This window comes from Etheostoma cragini, chromosome 8 (assembly GCF_013103735.1).
Source record: "Etheostoma cragini isolate CJK2018 chromosome 8, CSU_Ecrag_1.0, whole genome shotgun sequence".
NCBI classification, from domain to species: Eukaryota; Metazoa; Chordata; class Actinopteri; order Perciformes; family Percidae; genus Etheostoma; species Etheostoma cragini.
Window position 1 is genome coordinate 5383380 of NC_048414.1, and position 17569 is coordinate 5400948.

The 17569-nt window shown below is 38.2% G+C and overlaps 1 protein-coding gene across 3 annotated transcripts; it reads right to left on the minus strand.

The window, feature by feature from the left end:
- Positions 1-1462: 1462 nt before the first annotated feature.
- On the minus strand, positions 1463-17010 carry scamp2 (secretory carrier membrane protein 2). 3 transcript variants are annotated; one of them, XR_004657589.1, is made up of 10 exons: positions 16832-17010; positions 11338-11415; positions 10859-10945; positions 9186-9297; positions 8617-8745; positions 7474-7633; positions 6951-7052; positions 6639-6691; positions 4551-4668; positions 1463-3582 (listed from the first exon to the last, which is right to left on the minus strand). XR_004657589.1 is itself a non-coding variant. In XM_034878848.1 (9 exons), exons 1-9 carry the CDS (start codon positions 16997-16999, stop codon positions 3436-3438), a joined length of 1101 nt encoding a protein of 366 aa, XP_034734739.1. In that variant the 5' UTR covers positions 17000-17010; the 3' UTR covers positions 1463-3435. The 3 variants fall into 3 exon arrangements, 2 of the variants coding, with proteins under 2 accessions (XP_034734739.1, XP_034734740.1); XM_034878848.1 differs by lacking the exon at positions 6639-6691; XM_034878849.1 differs by lacking the exon at positions 6639-6691 and having other exon boundaries at positions 7474-7629; positions 8613-8745.
- Between the last annotated feature and the right edge of the window lie 559 nt (positions 17011-17569).

A 17569-nucleotide genomic window follows, 5' to 3' on the forward strand; every position in this document is an offset into this window, starting at 1 on the left:
TGTGTATAACCAGCTTGAATGTACCTATTCAGTTTTTTTCTGTTGGAAGATATACAATATAACAGAAAAAGCAAATGTTTCATAATAGACTAAAACATTGTTTAGAAGTAGATCTTCTGAGGCAGGCATAAGACAACAATTCTGCACAATGTTTTACTTTCATTTTAAGATAAAATACAATATGACTGACCAAAAATAGATCATAGTATGTTGTCCCTAAGGATGCTCCCAGTCCCCAGTATTTAACTTCCCAACTGATTCCCTCCAGTCAGACAAATCACACAGGTTTTGTGTCAGTTTTTACAAAAAAAGTAGCAGATTAGAGCATTTTGATGCCAATACTAAATTGTATTGTATTGTATTGATTACTGTATCAACATATGGCAACCATAGCATGGTCAAAAAAATAAATAAAAATATAGCATGGCCTCTACCTCACCATCTGCTGGACAACTGATGTTAAAGCACATTGTTGGCTCAAATCACCCATAAATACCCATACATTTTTGAATTACTCAATATATTCAACACTGATTGATACTAAAAAAAGGTGTATTTGAATCAAATCTATTGCATTTCAAGTCTGCAGAAAACGGCAGAATTATATATTATTATATGGTATTTGAAGCGTACTGATCAAATTCATTCCATAGAAAGAGAAGAACAAAACTAAGGACATGACTGGTGTAGAAAGAGAGCTCAGGAAGGTTTACTGGCTGGTTTGTTAGGGAAACCCAGGTGTTGGTAATTAGATTGTTAGGTAATTAGTACGCTAAAGATAAACCACTGGGATGTTCCCCGGCTCATTACCTGCACTCTCAGCAAAACATTGTATTTATTATATTTCTGTAGAATTCACCTTGTAAACAAATCAACTAGTCATTGGCCACAGTCTCTTTCAATATGGGACTGGCTCTGACTTTACAGTGAAGACGAGAATAAAACTGCACAGTTTTTCTTCTAATAGCACCCGTCTGCTCAAGTAACCGACAGGCCTGGGCTAGTTTATTGATAGCTGAGTTTGATGGGAAGTGGCTGCAGTTATTCTGAGCTCCAGACAGAGTGATAGACAGAGCCTACAGAAGAAAACATACAGACAAAGAGATAGGCGGAGTGATAAACTGACAGCTGGTAGAAGCAGTTCACCCACTAAGTTCGCCCCATGTGAGCTGAGTCCTGCAGCGGCCCGGGTTCAAATCTGACCTGTGGCCCTTCACTGCGTGCCAGCGCCCATCTCTCACCCCTTTTCATGTCTATCCACTAGAATAAAGGGAAAAGCCCCCCCACAAAAAAAGTAACTAATAAAAAAAACACCAGAGTAAAAATGTCGAAACAAGTGCTCATCATAACCTCTACTCTCCAGAGATTTCCAATTTACAGAATTTCAAACTGTTGTTATAAAAGCTTCTTTTTTTCTTCTTTTCATTTGTGACAAGATTCTATAAGAAAAAAACAAACCGCGTTGAATGAAAGCCAAGCATTTTAATAGATGCTATATTCAATATTGAAATACAAAAGGCACTGGATTCTGTTCTCTCAAAACAATGCATACAGCGATGTGTGAATTCATACAAGTCTTGTAATTATATAATCAATGTAAGCTTAAATTAAACCGCTGTCTGTTGCAAGAACATCACACTGAGGATTGAAGTTTGCAGTTGTTTTCCAGGAATGCTAAAATGTGTTACATCCAAGCTGACATTTTAAAACAATACATCAAATAAACACATAAGCATGTGTTCTAATATAAGAAATCACATAGAAAATATACATCGGTACACAAATAATTTAGAGCTTTGTGGTTGTTTTAAAGAGGTACTAGGATGATTTGAAATTCTTTCAAGAAGTAAAACAATCTATATGAAAAGGTGGACATGCAATACCGTAGCTGCATACTGGAGATGTTGACACTGGTTTTCTTCAAAGGAAGGTAAGTGTTAACTTATGGTAAGATCACACCGCTGTAGTAGACATTTTAAATTAGATACACATCAGTGAAATCTGATTTAGGTCCTGCTTCTCCTGTCAAACCTCATTAGAGCTGAATATGGGTACATTTGTACACCGTTAATCTTCATGAAAAATAAACTGTTCCTCCTCTTGCATTCACTGTTAGTTGTGTAATCAATAGAATAGGCTCAGCCCATAAAACCAAACTGTATGAACTGGTGTCAGTCTAGCTTTATTACATTCTATTAGCAAAATGTTCCATTTTCAATAGAATCAGTAATGTTTTGGTTTCCTTAGAAACAACTGTTGAAAGGTCGTGATCAAAGAAGAAGTTGAAGATGCTTCATAATTATATTTATGATAAGAAACATATCTGATGCTTTAATACGTATTAATAAGTACAAATTACGCCTCAAGTGAAATCAAATTATTTACTCTGTATTCTTAACTACAGTAGAAATTTAAAGCATGACATTAGTTGAAGCAAAACCCTTTAACTTCCTCTTAGATGTGATCTTCATGTAGAAACCGTTTCATGTGATACCAAATATACAGTATTTCCACTTATTTTCTGACACCACAGCAGTTTTTCAGAACAATCTTTGCAAAAGTTCGGCTCCAGACAAAAGTCAAAGGCACATGTTTTGAAAACACAGTACTACAATCTGAAAGTGATGTGGGGTCAGTTTGAGTATTTTTTCTTATTGAATAATTAACCACAGATTTAAATGAATAGTTACAGTAACATCCCAAAATCTACCGCCAGGCAGATTACAGTAAACTGCATGATTTACCTTTTACATTTCTTCCTTATTAGACTGAAATTTTGTTGCACACTTGTTTTGTCGAAATAGGTTCAACAACTTAGAAATGCCTCTGAGACAAAAAAAAATGCAGAAACACTTATTCTTATTTATATTACAGGATCCAATAGCAATGTGGAGAAACAAAGTGTACTGCACTCACATGAAGACGTGATCAGCATGCCAGTACACACACATACACACGCACGCACGCACACATTACACTGAGGAGCATCGCCAAAAAAGTGCATACAAAATATACAAAGCCAGGACAAACTGAAATAGCATATCAATCAACTTCATTCATGCTTTCCACCCCAGAATGCACTTAATGGGACTTTCCCCTCAGCTGCTTTTTAGAAACAGAGCCGACACTTTGCAGGAAACATGTTGAACATGAGAAGCAAAGTTAACATGGGAAACTACATGTGCATTGATAGTTGGGGTGGAAGGAGGGAGGCTAATAACATAGCCTCACCTAGCTCAAGGTCCATACATTATAAGGTTAGATTATACAGCCTCCAGCTCCAAAAGACCAGTTTCCAAAGTCACAAAAAACTTTACGAATGAGCCTCAACTTCCTGATTCATTCGGCTTTCTTTCTTTTTTTACTGAATCATCTAGACCTGATAACATATAGACCATGACCTGTTGTATTGAGCTTTGCTCGTTCTTCCATTAGTTAGTTTCTCTGGAAGGCTCCCTGTGCAGCCGAGGATGCTGCTCCAGCAGCGGCTGTTTGGAAGGTTCTACTGGAGAAGACGCCCTGCGAGAATTCCTGCTGCGCCTGCTGGAAACTGGCCCCGGTCCGGCGGTACCCGCTGTGGACCTGAAGAGAAAAGACATTGTTAGCAAATGGCCTTTGAAACCAACCATTTTTTCTCTATGTTTAGCCACGCTGGCAAAATGGCTCGGTGAATGGATATATGCTGGTCAGTCCACCACTTTGGTCCAGACGGAAATATCAACTATCAGAGAGATTGCCATGACATTTTGTAAAGGCATTCATGTCCCTTTTTTTTTTTTTATAACTTTACCGTCAGCGGGTCAAAACTTCAGTTTGGTAATTACTTTGGTTTATGACCAAATACCTGCTAAACCCGTTGGCACCTCCATCACTCTCAGATGTTCTTTGTGTTTAACGCTTCATAAAACATTCTGAGCTTTAGCTTGTTTGCACATTGTAATTGTAAACATGTTAGCATTAAAAGCCCAGCTGTGCAGAAGTACAGCATCACAGATCTGCTAGCGTGGCTGTAGAGTTGTTGAAACGCTGGTGGCTGCATTTCCAACAAGTGGGAGAGAAAATACTGTTACAGTGTTCAATATGTTATGGGTTAACCTTTAAAACCACTTTAAACCACTGTTGCTGCTGGAAATGTGTTGCTGTCAGTTTTTGGCGACTGTTTAAAGATGACGGAGATGTGACACATCAACAGGTGTTACAAAACAGTTTCTTCTTAAACCAAAAAAACTAATGACAAAGCAGTTATTATTTAGTGTTTGCTGTGTAAACCGCTTCTTTAGTTCCTCATCTGTGGTCTGAAGTTGCAATTGGAACCACTAATGAAGAATAGCCATTTTATAACAGGTACTAAGCAAAAATAATGTAACCAAACTAGTAATATACATTTTTCATTTTAGACTTGAATGCAAACCCCAATTCCAGACTTGTATGTTAATATAACAAAACTAAATCCCCAATCCCACTCACAAGTATAACAACAGATTAATCAAAGGACATGCTAACCCACACGTTAAAACTGAAAATATAAAGAGGAGAGAATGAAGTCTCACCATCTTGAGCAGAATGACTGACAGCACAGCGCAGATAGTGAAGAGGACGGCCACTATCATCATGATGGCTCCCACTGCTTTGTTTACACTCATGGCAGTGAAGGCAGTGATCCAACCACTGGAGTCAACAAACAACGTTAAGTTTTAGATGGTCTCACAAACAACACTGATGAAACTGAAGTTTGTCTTCATCATGTATTCTGGATGAGAGTTACAATAAGGGAGAGAAGAAGAATGTGTTGAAGAAGCAGCGTGAAAGAAAAGCTAAGGAAGAAGAGGCAGAATAAAAGGTTGCAAATTGTGAATGGGACACTTCATATCTCTGAATAACCTTAATAAAGAACATAATATAATTGGTATTATTAAAACACATGTGCATGCGCCAAAAGATCAAGTAAAACACATTTCAGATTGTGGGTACATTTTGATATTAACATCCTAACTGCCTTTGATGTTCTCAGAGTAGGTTGTTAAAATTGTGCTGCTTTGGGATTTGCATCTCATCTGCAAGGGAAAGGCTACAAAACATGAAAGGGTCCCCTTGACTGTGTCAGTTTTGATATTGTGCAAATCCACGACAAAATTAGAAGTATCATAAAAAGGGAAATTGGAAAAATGGAGCGCCAATAGGATAAGGGTCATTCTGGAAAGTGTCGTTTTGAAACCAAATGGCATATTTAAAGTATCCATCACCAACAGAGAGTCTGCACACTTAACAGGCAAAAATATAACATCAGACACAACTATGAGCCCCCACATGTAAAATACACACTTACTCACATACATAAGAATGTTAAAGTGCCCCTATTTTTTAAAATTAACTTTTTCTGCTATTTGGTTTTCTGGTTATTGTGTGTCTCTGGTGCGTCCACGCGCATACACACTTAAAAAAAAAACTATCCATGCTGTTTTGAGTGAGATACGGGTTTCTGAATGTCCTCTGCCTTCAGTCTCCGAGATGAGGTGGCTAATCGTAGCACATACTAGCGCTAGCGGGCTAGCTTGTTCTCAATGACAAACACTGCTACAACACACACTAGTTGACCATAATCTACAAAAGAACTACTTCCATGTCCGTCTTTTACAGGTATTCAACACATGCACCCTCGTTTAGAAGTAGTCTCCCAGCTAATCCTACCTTGTACTGACCAAGGTTGGAGAAAGCGTTATCTACCTGATGGGATCTTACCTAACTACTGTGTGTGACTCTCAACAAAGATAGTATTGACGCGAGATGTCTCACTCTGTAGCTAAAACAGAGACCCACACACACAAGGTGAAAACAGGATCTGCAGCAATGTGCAATATAACAGAAATACAGTGTTTTTTGAAAAGTAAACCAAAATGCAATTATGAACCTGAAAATGAGCATTAAATGGGCTCTTTAATATAACATGCCTGAAGTTAGGACATTAAAGATGTTCTTATATGTTCACAGTGCCCTATGCCCTTGTCTTTGTTGTTTCATGTAGCCAACCATATGCTTGTTTTTTAATTACAAGCTTACTTGTGTTTAATTTGTAGATTTCTGGATTTTTGTGATTTCTTTAGTTGATTCCCTCTTTAAGCCTCTAGGAGTTTTCTTAGAGATTTTTTGTGGCATTTAACTTAGGTATGAAAGGGGAGAGAGAAGGGGTATGGCATATAGCAAAGGGTCGCAGGTCGGAACCAAACCCACAACTGCTGCAGCAAGGACTGAACCTCTGCATATGGGCATGCACTCTACCAGGTGAGCTGCCCAGGCGCCCCCTAGGGGTTTTCTTAATCTCACCTGCACAATCTCTCTTTTTTTCCTGTTGTGTTCCTGCTGCCTTGATTATATAGTGCAAAAATAAATACTAATACTCTATATAATAATGTTCATTCTCTTAAAAATGATCACCCTAATGATGGTACTAAAAATTGTTGTTACCATCAGAATGTTTTATTGCATATAGTAAACCGGTACACTGGCACATTGTCTAAAGCCCATCATTTTACCACTGAACTCGTATTTTCGGTAACCAAAATATAAGTTACTAAAGAAAAAGCGAGACGAGAGTGAGTGTTAGCAGAACGCAGCAGAGACTGAGAGCAGCAGAAACTTACAGAGTAGCCAGCAGGCAATAGATAGGCAGCAGGCTAGAGGAAGGATGAAAAGTCTCTGTCAGAAGAGATGAAAGAATGCAGAAAATGAGTAAAAGAGAAACCGAGATGAGAGCAGCTGATAGGCCAGCTGATTGGCAGTACTTCTGATACTAAAGGCAAAAGAACCACAAGTACACTTCTTCAAATCAATCAGGAGTCAATGAGTAAATTGTTATTATTTTGATCAGATAAGCTATTATTTAATTGCAAATATGCCAACTTATTACGTGAACCCTCCAATTGTCAACATGAAATGTACAGCGTGTGACTCACCTGTTGCCCCACTTGGGGATGCCTACAGCCTGGATGATGAAGATCACCACTTGGCAGAAAAACACAAAGAAGAAGAAGAAGAAGCTGAAGGAGCTGTCAGTCCTGAAAATGAGAAAAAACATTTTGCTCAAAACATTCCACATTTAAAAATATTACCAAAAAAATAATAGTGACAAAATTATCATCTAATCGTTTGTTTGGTTATGATTTTTTTTCCTTCAAGCTACATCTTCTTGGGCTTACTGTGCATTAAAGGATAAAACAATAAGCCACAGAGCTTAAATAACTTTGTATGTGTTCGCTCTTTATTACAGATGGTTAACATAGAAACCGAATAACTATAACATTTCATCTCATAGTTATCTACCATTGATTTCCTCTTAAAGAAACGGGCAAGGCTATTTTTATTATTATTACTATTATAATACTTATTAGAGACCGACACATTAATCAACTGTGGTATTGCAAAGGCCACACATACAGATTTCCAGCCCCACGGTGTGATGGATGTCGGGAGACTCACCTGAAGGCCTTGTAGACGGGCCGGTACCAGCAGAGGAAGGAGCAGGGAGTAAAGAGGATGAGCCAGAGAATGGAGAGACCAAAATCCACACCATAGGATGCATCAGTGATGAAGAAGGCCAAACAGGCCAGCAGGTTGAGGAACAGAGTCACACAGCTGACTGCAGACACAGGGGATAGAGACAAAGGTCAATAATAATACAACCAATACCAACATCTTTTTCAGCAGGAATACCTCAATCACAAGGGCTGTGAATACTGATAAGCATAACAAAAAGTACTAACATTATAGAAATTGTTACTAAGCACATAAGAAAGATAATGTGATATTAAGCAGCTACCAGCACCACATTGGAGATCCAAAAACAAGATGACCTCATAAATCAGTAAAGAGTTAGAGAAGAGAAGAGGGCAGAGAACCGTAAAACCTTCTCATAAACTAAGTGACTAAGATCAATAATTGTAAATCTACAGAAGTAATAGTAAAAGTAAATAAAACGTAGTATACCGAAGAAAAAGAGACATGCTTAAGCGTGGCTTACGCGTCTGTGTAAAATCTTCGCCGTGGCAACATAAGCTGTACGTCGAGACATGGACCGACATCGGACCCTACGCCTTAGCATGACGTGCACCTCTCGAAAAATGTAACTTCACGTTGGGGCGACACACACAGCCCCCCCCACACCTCATTCGACGTACGCACCAACGCACAAATATAAACTGCAGGCCACTACAGAGAAAGCTCTGCGTGGAGCCGCTGCACAACCATAAATAAAGTATTAGATGTTATATGCTCCACATCACCAGCAGGTGCCAGTATGATCTGCATGCAGAGTGTTTATGTTGCTACAAGCAAACAGCCCCACTGTTCTTACTGAACGACATCCATGATCACAAATCACTTGCACACCAGCCCTGGTTACTGAAAGAAATTATATGTTTTTTTTTTAATACATTTCAGAGGATTAAAACCAATTACAGTTTTAAAATGCTGTATAGTAAGATATCTTAGGTTTTGTGCCATTTTCTGTCTACAAAAAGGTAAACATGCTAATATGTTAAAAAAAAATTCAAAATCAAAAAAACACAGAATTGCTGCTTACATGTCTGCCCTGGTGCACTCTTATCATTTGAATGTACTTACACATCCAGAGATAGTATATCATCTTGCAGACTCTCTGGGACTCTGGGGGGATTTCTTCTGAGAAGTCCTGATAGAAACATGGTTTGATTGGGAAGCTCTTGGGAAGTGGAGGCCAGTTGTTCTCTTTACCTGTCAAGACAAGAGACAACATCTATCCTGTTAGCAAGGAAACGCTTGTCTCGATCTATGGGGATCTTTTTTTTTTTTTAAATAGTGACACATTCGTATGATGATAAAATTAACATATCAAGTGTGTGGAGGTCATTTTCTTGTCTCCTGATTATTCACACATTCAAAATCTTCTATATATTGTCATGTAATATTATACTGAGAGAAACAATTCTACATTGAGCAGAACAGCAATAACATGAGTAAGCATGCAGACAAACACAGCTGGTAAATTCCCCACGCTGCAGGTTAAATACAGTTTACCTTGCAGCAGCCATTGCAGCAGTGCAATAATTTACAGCATGTGTATGCACATATAGACAGATAGATATATGGCTCTGGACTAACACGCTATGCAGCACTAGAGGAGAGGAGAGGAGAGGAGAGGAGAGGAGAATGACCTGTCGGGCCTCTGCTCTGTATTTCCTGCTCTCTGCGGTCCAGCTCGGCAGCTTTTCTCTCCAGCTCTTCCTGCTGCCTCAACAGATTGGCCTGAGCTGCAGCAGCAGTCGCCTGAAGAAGATGAAGAAGAAGTAGAAGCGTCAGAAAATACTTTACCCGACAAACGCATTGAATGGAATGGAAGGAATTTATTACGCTGACATTTATTGCAGAGACACATCAGCAACCGTCAGGAGTTTCACATGACATACAAACGGTAGAGATACAACTGGACGTCACACAAACTGCATGGGAACATCATCATTATATTTTACATATTTACCTCTATAGAAGACGCGAGCCACTGTAAATTATTTCTCAAGCTGCATGTAGACGTCAATAACAGTATGATGGCATACGTGTATTTTTAAAAGGCCATCATACTGTAAACAAAACCAAAAATACATATTTATGCTCCTCATGTCTAATGTCCGACTTGGCAGAAAAAGGAAGGACACCTGTGTAATCTGTAGTGCTAGTCATGAATATTTATAAGATTACAGTGGAACAAGGAGGCTCATTATAATATTGTGTAAATTGAGTACATGTTCGTGTCTACTGGGAGGCAGAATGGATGGTTGGTCCTTTTATTATAGATATTACATCCTTGTGTCTAACAATGAGCAAACTGTTGGCTAAAAGTAACATTCACACTGATTATACCCAGTCTGTCCGATGTTGTGTGAGTAAACATGACATTTATTAATAATGCAGTTGTGCCTTGAGCCAAATAACATACCTCGTCTCTCCGGGGGTCTTAAAAACAAGATCTGGTTTGTCTGTTATGCCTTTTAGAGAGTAATGTCTGACTTTAAATAATTCATGTTCTGTGTCAGTGTTTAAACAACAGGCTTAACAGACAGCAACAAGACGGATCATCCACCAAGTTTGAGAGGAGTTGATTTGGTAACTTCTTAAATATTTTATTTGAAATGTCTTAAATATTTCAATTATTTGGATATTTGATTGTAAAGCCCCCATTAGACCCATTAGTACTGTTCAATTCAAAGTCGCTCAGATTCATGACATCTTTATGGTCATTTCTGGTACTGGATCGGTCAATAGTAGCTACTAGGGCTGTGTTCTGTTTGTTTTGTGACCGTGTACACTCCTCTATGTCCACTATGCATTCTTGCACTGTATGTTAAAGGTAGAGTCTGCAATTCTATACACAGCACTGGTTCTGTGAAAGGGAAACAAACAAAGTGGCTCGTGCCAAGCCACACAACTCTATTTCATTCGTGTTGTGCTCGAGATAAGGTAAAGTCCATGGATGTATGAAGAATAGAAAGTTAGTGGGAGCAAGAGGGACGGTTAATCTGGCACATGCTAACGTTCTGAAGGTGCACTGACAGGAGGGGTGTACTTGTTTGGGTGTTGAGTTTAAATACCAACCGTCTCTTTTCAGAACTGGCGATTTCACCTTTAAATCATGTTCTGTACTGCCTTTATTTTGTGGAAAACGGACGCATACAGCTGCGTGAACATTACTAGAGCTGCAATATATATATGACAAACAAAATAGAAGAGAACCCAGGAAAGAAGCATCTTACAAATCTACTTCAGAGCAGTAGTATTCAACTGCAGCAGCGCACTGGAGGGGTAACGCAGTCTCCAGTAATCTGGGACTCACCTGCGGACTGGGCTCTGTAGATGGCTGTAACACAGCAGGCTGGTAGGGAGCGGTGGAGGCTGGAGTGGTATGAGAAGCTAGCTTGTCCTGAAAAAAAACAAAGGATATGATTGTGACGAGAAGTGCAAGGATGAGACAACAAGACCAAGAAAAGACCACGACAAAGTTGGAAAATGACAGAAAAAAGGAAATACACAATGAAGGAAGGAGGGAGAGTAAATGCCAATGGGAGGATGGGAAGTACAAGAAAAGGAAGAAAAGGAAATTAACAAGGAAAATGAGTAAAAGACCAAAACATACAGGCAAAACAGCAAGTAGGGGATGGCCATTGAGATCAAAAAAGAGGAGAAAAAAAAAGATGGCGACGGGGTGAAAAAAAGAGAGTAAGAAAAGTTAAATTTAAATAATTTTAAAGTATAAGACAAAATGGGGGGGGGGGGACAAGAAGATAAGGAGGACACAGGTTTCAGAGGTCTTACTGTGGGATGGGCAGGGAAAGGGTTGTACTGGTCAACTGGCTCCATGTTGGAGGTGGTCACCTGTGTGACCGAAGGGTCCTGGAACACAACAAAACACATGTCACTCTTCATTATCAGTCACTCAGTTAATCTCCAAATAGATTAAGACCGGGACAATATGCTTTTGTCCCGATTCCATTCTTTCACGATACATGGGTGCCGATTCGATTTGTGTTCCGATTTTTCATTCCTTGCAACTCTAGAAGTATTGCGATTCGATAGTTTTGAGATTTTCCTTTCCTTCTTTAACAAAAACAAAAGTTAAGTAATAAACTTTATTTTTATTTTGTTTGGACCTTTTGTTTTCAAATTCTGTTTGGTTTTATTTAGCTTTTAAAATGAGTTTGCTAGTTTAGTTTAGTTTTTATTTTATAAAAATGCAATAGTTTTACTTTAGTTTTAGTATTTTTTGTAATATGGGTTGTATTTCAGAGGCAATATTCAAAAAGGTCAGAACATTTTTTGTGTAATAATAACTCAACAAAAACATCATACAGTTTTAAAATTATGCATTCACAATGTATTCAACAATAACACCAACGACATGAAATATGGGAACAGTCTTCAAGTGTAAAATGTGTAAGTGACGTGTGCCAGGAAAAATATTTAGTTTTTTATTTTGTTCGTTAACTATTACATAACTATATAACCTTAGTATAAAAAATATTCAGGTGTATCAGTGGGGAAAAAACTAATAACAAATATTGATTCAAGGGAAAAGAATCAATTAAAAAAAAAAAATATATATATATATATATAAAGCTAAACTTGATCAACAAACTAAAGTCTAACAATCCTACTTGCTTTACTTCTATTCTACTTTGCTGATTGTCTAGCACAGAGGAAGCTTAGCTAAACTGCATTTTCAATTACAGGACAATGTTGCATTTAAGTGGATATAAAACTCATAAGTTAGACAGGTCTAACTTTGAGTCTTGATTTTTCACCTTTGTAAATATTTACTGCTGTTTATCTTATCTTCAGAAGAACTCTGAACTCTAGAAACTTTCATTTCCTGAAAGACTGACGGTAAACCTAAAACCAATATCAGCCCAGACAATGAAATCTGGTACCATGCAATGACCAAGTCAAAAATCAAGTGAAATAACATTCAGCTGTTGCAGTAACCTCCCAGGTCCTGATGAATCACTACCTGGAAAGAACCATATGGTAAACATTAAATGACTCTAGTGCATGATCAACACTGTGATGATTAATTCAGGGTTTCCAACTGATATGAGAGGCCGGTCTGCCGCGCCTGAACAGTTTAAGTCTGACAAAGGCAGATTCTTTAAGGCTTCGGCCCTCATGAATTCCATTAATTTGATCCAGACATTCCTTGACTAAATCAAAGCACTCCTGTGACCCAACAACCTAGATTTCTAACACTACATGCCAGTTGAACAAGTAAATAAAAGACAAATTTTAAGAAAAAACACCAAACATTGTTTGGATACAAATGTAAGGATTTTCTGCTTTTTTTCTTCAATTTTATATAATATTTATATTATTTATTATAATAATAATCTAATATTATTATATATATTTTTTATATATATTATATATAAACTATGTTCTGCCATTTGAAGACTGAAAAATGAATGGATTAATTTCCAGGTCCAGCCCTGCTATAAGCCCTGCAGCCATGCAAGAACACATTTGTAGTAGTGACCCAGCGCCTTTGATATACCCTAAAATGGAGTGTGAGTTCAAATTTTTCAAATTCCCTAATAATCAAAGTCCTGAATACATAACATCAAATGATACATCTTACACCTATCTGCAAATATACAGCGGAGCATTTTTTTAATGGCTAGGTTTTAAAGTGTACATACACACACACACACACACACACACACACACACACACACACACACACACACACACACACACACACACACACACACACACACACACACACACACACACACACACACACACACACACACACACACAAACATTTCATTTCATGATGCCCACGTCCATTACAGTGCCAAGATTAGAAATTAATCTGCAACAAATGATTTATTTTTTTAAAGATTATTTTGGGGGGGGGGGGTTCTTTCCTTTATATTAGAGTTACAGTGGATCGCCCTATCTGCCACTATTTTGATAATAAAGTAATTGTTTTAGTAATTTTCTAATACAATTTCAAAAAATTGGCTGGCTCTTTTACATATCTGATAGTTAACTGAGTACCTTTAGGTTGTGAGATGTTGGAATAATATTACATTTTTTACTATTTTACCTTGGGCTTTGGAAAATTAGCCTGCATTTTTCTATATGTTCTAATATTTCATAGACTAAACGATTCATGGAGAAAATAATCTGCTGATTAATCAATAATGAAAATTGTCGCTAGTTTCCACCCTGGCCCAGATAACATCTGTCAATTGATCTGTCATCAGATTTGTTGTTTTAATAGGAAAGGCCGCAGAATGAATTGTGGGCATTGTAGGAGTTTTGTGAAATTGATATACAATTAAAACTAAAGCACAGCTAAACTAAACTAACAACTGTCAGAACCATTTTTAGAATCAGAGTCAATTCCCTTTAAAAAGGTATGAGTAGAAGAACAAGAACCTCACATGATAACCAAACATGTCACTCACTGGACATGAGAGTGATTACTCCCTATTTACCCATGACACACCTGTGAACATTCCCAACAGAAAACAGTGGCATGTATTCCACATTTTCAGGGAGCATTCTGGAGAATAAATGTGGCTCAAAAAGCTGTTCAAAAACACAACAAATCACATCCTTGTATTCCATTTATTAACTGCCAACATGAGATAGCATCTATCCTGGGTAGCAGAGTCTGTGGTGATATTCAGAACAGCCTATTATGCAAAATGTGTTTATAACACCACAGTGTGACAGCTGGAAAATATATCTGCTGCGACTGGCGAGAGACAGCTTGTGTCTTTCGATGGCACAGCACAGACGGCAATGAATGAAAAAATCTTTTAAGCCAAATTGAACAACAGCCAAGCCTCTCCGAAATAAGGACTCATAGCGCATTCCATTTACCTCGGAGCTGGGAAAGACGTCATACCCGAGTTGAACAGGTTCCATTTACAAATCAGATTGTCATAGTTTTCATTAGCTCTAGCCAGGTTAGCCATTGTTAGCAATGCCCGTTTATAACATCGCATTAGGCTGGTTTTTGTGAGTACAAACAACGTAACATGTCCACAAATAGAAGTTGGACAGGACTGTGTGTACGACTGATTTATTGAGACAGAAATAACGCAGAAGTGCTAATAACTGTATGTTACTACAGCTTTCACAACTGTTGATGCTCGGAAAACCAAGGTCAGGGGCCGCGTTTTTGAATTTGACCTCAGAAAATTTGAGGTCCGAGTACAAATGGAACGCACTATACATTGGGACAAGCCAAAACAAGACCCCGCAATGTTGAAAATAACAGCAAAGAGGTGTGGGGAGACGCACAGAAAAACACCTCTCCATCGATATTGATGTAAAGTCTATATTTGTCATGTCTGAAATTGTTACTAATTCTAAGCTAAAACAGTGTCAAAGTAAATTTGGGATAAAATCAGCATGATAGTCTGACTTTTATGTAGGGCTGGGCGATACTGAGAAAATCAAATACCACAATATTTGTATACAAATACCTAGATATCGATACCGCAACAATATTGCAGTGTTGACTATTGGTGCTTTCGCAAAATATTTGCACAATGAGATTTTTGATAAATAATCATAAGTAATGTAGATAAGCGGATATAGACAAATGATAGAACAGCTAGAATAGTCTGGAAAATCGGGAAAAAACACCACTTATGCCATATTACGATATGACGAAAATCGAAAATTAAAGATGATATCTAGTCTTATGTCTCAATATCGATATAAGAACGATATATTGCCCAGCTCTACTGTTAAGTCTCTGTACCAGCAAACAGGACTGGCTTTGTTAACCGTCCATTCCCTAGGTGTGGCTGTAGTACCCATTTCATAACTGCATTTGGTTATTGCTACCAAAAAGACTTACAGTGCCAACCATTTTTAGAGGAATATGGTCATAAAACCACACTGTTAATTACTGGGGGGGGTCACTTTAAGGCCACAAAGATGCACATTTCCAATTACTTTTCAATATTACCCTCCTGAAATTCTTTCAAAGGTTGGCAGCATGTTAACGGTTTTATGTCACCGCAGACAGCAGGCTTGTAAGAAGAATACAACGGCTTCATAGGGAAATGCTACTCTACAGCATAGACAACATAATGCAGCTGCTACAAGATTATTTATTCAGCCACTTCCACACCCGGCAAACAAACTGGTCTCCGCTGACGTCACAGCCATTGTGCACCTGTTATAATAAAGTGTGACTCTGCCAAACTACTGTAAAAGGGACTGTGTTAAGTAATGTCACTGAAACCATCAGAGTCTTAATTTGGGGAATATAGCTTAGCGTGATCAAAGTCATTCACTATCAAATATGTTACACTGTATGTGAAGTTTGAAAATAAAGGTTGCACTTTGCTGCTTCTGTGACTTCTATGATTCTTTTTATTGCATTTCTCGCAAGTTCCCAAACTTTGTGAACGTGCAATGTTAAATCACTTGAAAGCCTCTTTGAAAGGCCCGTGTTGACACAATGGACGCACCAGTAAATTGCATCTAACTTGTCTCAAATTTGGAAAGTCTGGAATGCATCCTTCACCCTAATGTGAGGATACATGAAAACACATTCCAACATTACATTTCCATTGCCAAAAAACACCAAATCAGAAGAGTCCACTTTTATATTATTTTCCATTTTCCATCTACATAATGAAACACTTTGTAAGTCAGGAAGCAACAAGTGTTAGATGACCCACTTCTGAACACTGCTAACAATGCTAACTGAACACAGCAGGCCAGCCGTTTCAATAGCTACATTTTTTGGACATTAAGACAATGAAGTTACAGAGCTTTTTATAAACTGAATAGACTTCTAGGCTACATCCTGTAGGTTAAAAAAATATTTTCAAAGAGCAAACCAGCAGCAACACTAGTGGGACTGCTAGCTTGAAATTGAGTGTCTTTGGGTAATGTAGGTGACATACAGGACTCCAAAAATATATCAAATCACATCCAACAAATCACGAAAATACACCAATGATGCCAATAAGTTTCTAAATGTATACAGTTGTAATGTGTAAAAAAAGGTTTTGGACATTGCTAGTTGGCTACAGTTTAACTTCCTGCAACTAGCACGCAGAAAACCCCGCCCTCTTTTTTAGCAAGGACCGCTGATTAGTTGAAAGTCTGCCAATCATGCCTTCTTTATCAAATGGCTTTGAAGAGTGAAGAATTAGATCCCTCCCCGACATCCACCCAACAAGTTTCCTGACGTGCTGGCTACCTTTTCACGAATGATATGTCAGCACCAATGCTCGACTGTGCCTTACTAGCTAAAATTAAACAAAAACACACTTACATTGAAAGGGTTGTCATTGGCAGGCTCTGCGAACGGGTTGCTATCAAATCCCGACATTTTGAGGCTGCGGGCCGGTTTGTCCACTCTGAACAGAGAAAAAGCAACAAACTCCTCTACGTCGTTTGAGTCGCCTCTTCTACCACTTCCTCGAATGAATGTACAGCGCATGCGCTCTCAGCCAGTTGGACAGTGACGTATGTGACACACATACAGCGTTTACGAAGCAAAGCGCCACCTTTGGATTTCAGTTCACAAGTGTAACGGTGAAACTGCATTCTCGAAGATTTTAATTTAAACAAATGTATCTATATACTCACTACATTTCGCAAAAGGAGGTGACACAATGGTAACTGATTCTATGACCCACTGATAAAAGTTTTGCAAAAGGCCTGCTGCCTATATATTTGCAGTATGAACTGGTGTCTGACATGACATATGTCATATGGGTCATATGTCATACAGACATATAGTTTTTTCCCGTTGTATACTTGGGCTGCTGTTTTTTAACCATGCACTCAATGGACGTCCTGAAGCTCATTGTGGGACTGTCTGTATCAACAAAAAGACCATAGAAATACACCGATATGTTATTTTAAGGGTATTATTCTATTTCTATGCTCCAGATTCCTAAATTCCCAGAACAATTTCATTGTTTTCACTGAATTACAAATTATAAATCAACCAGGACTGAAATCTTAAGGAAAAGTTAAATAATACCCCCCCACCATGTAGCCTAGT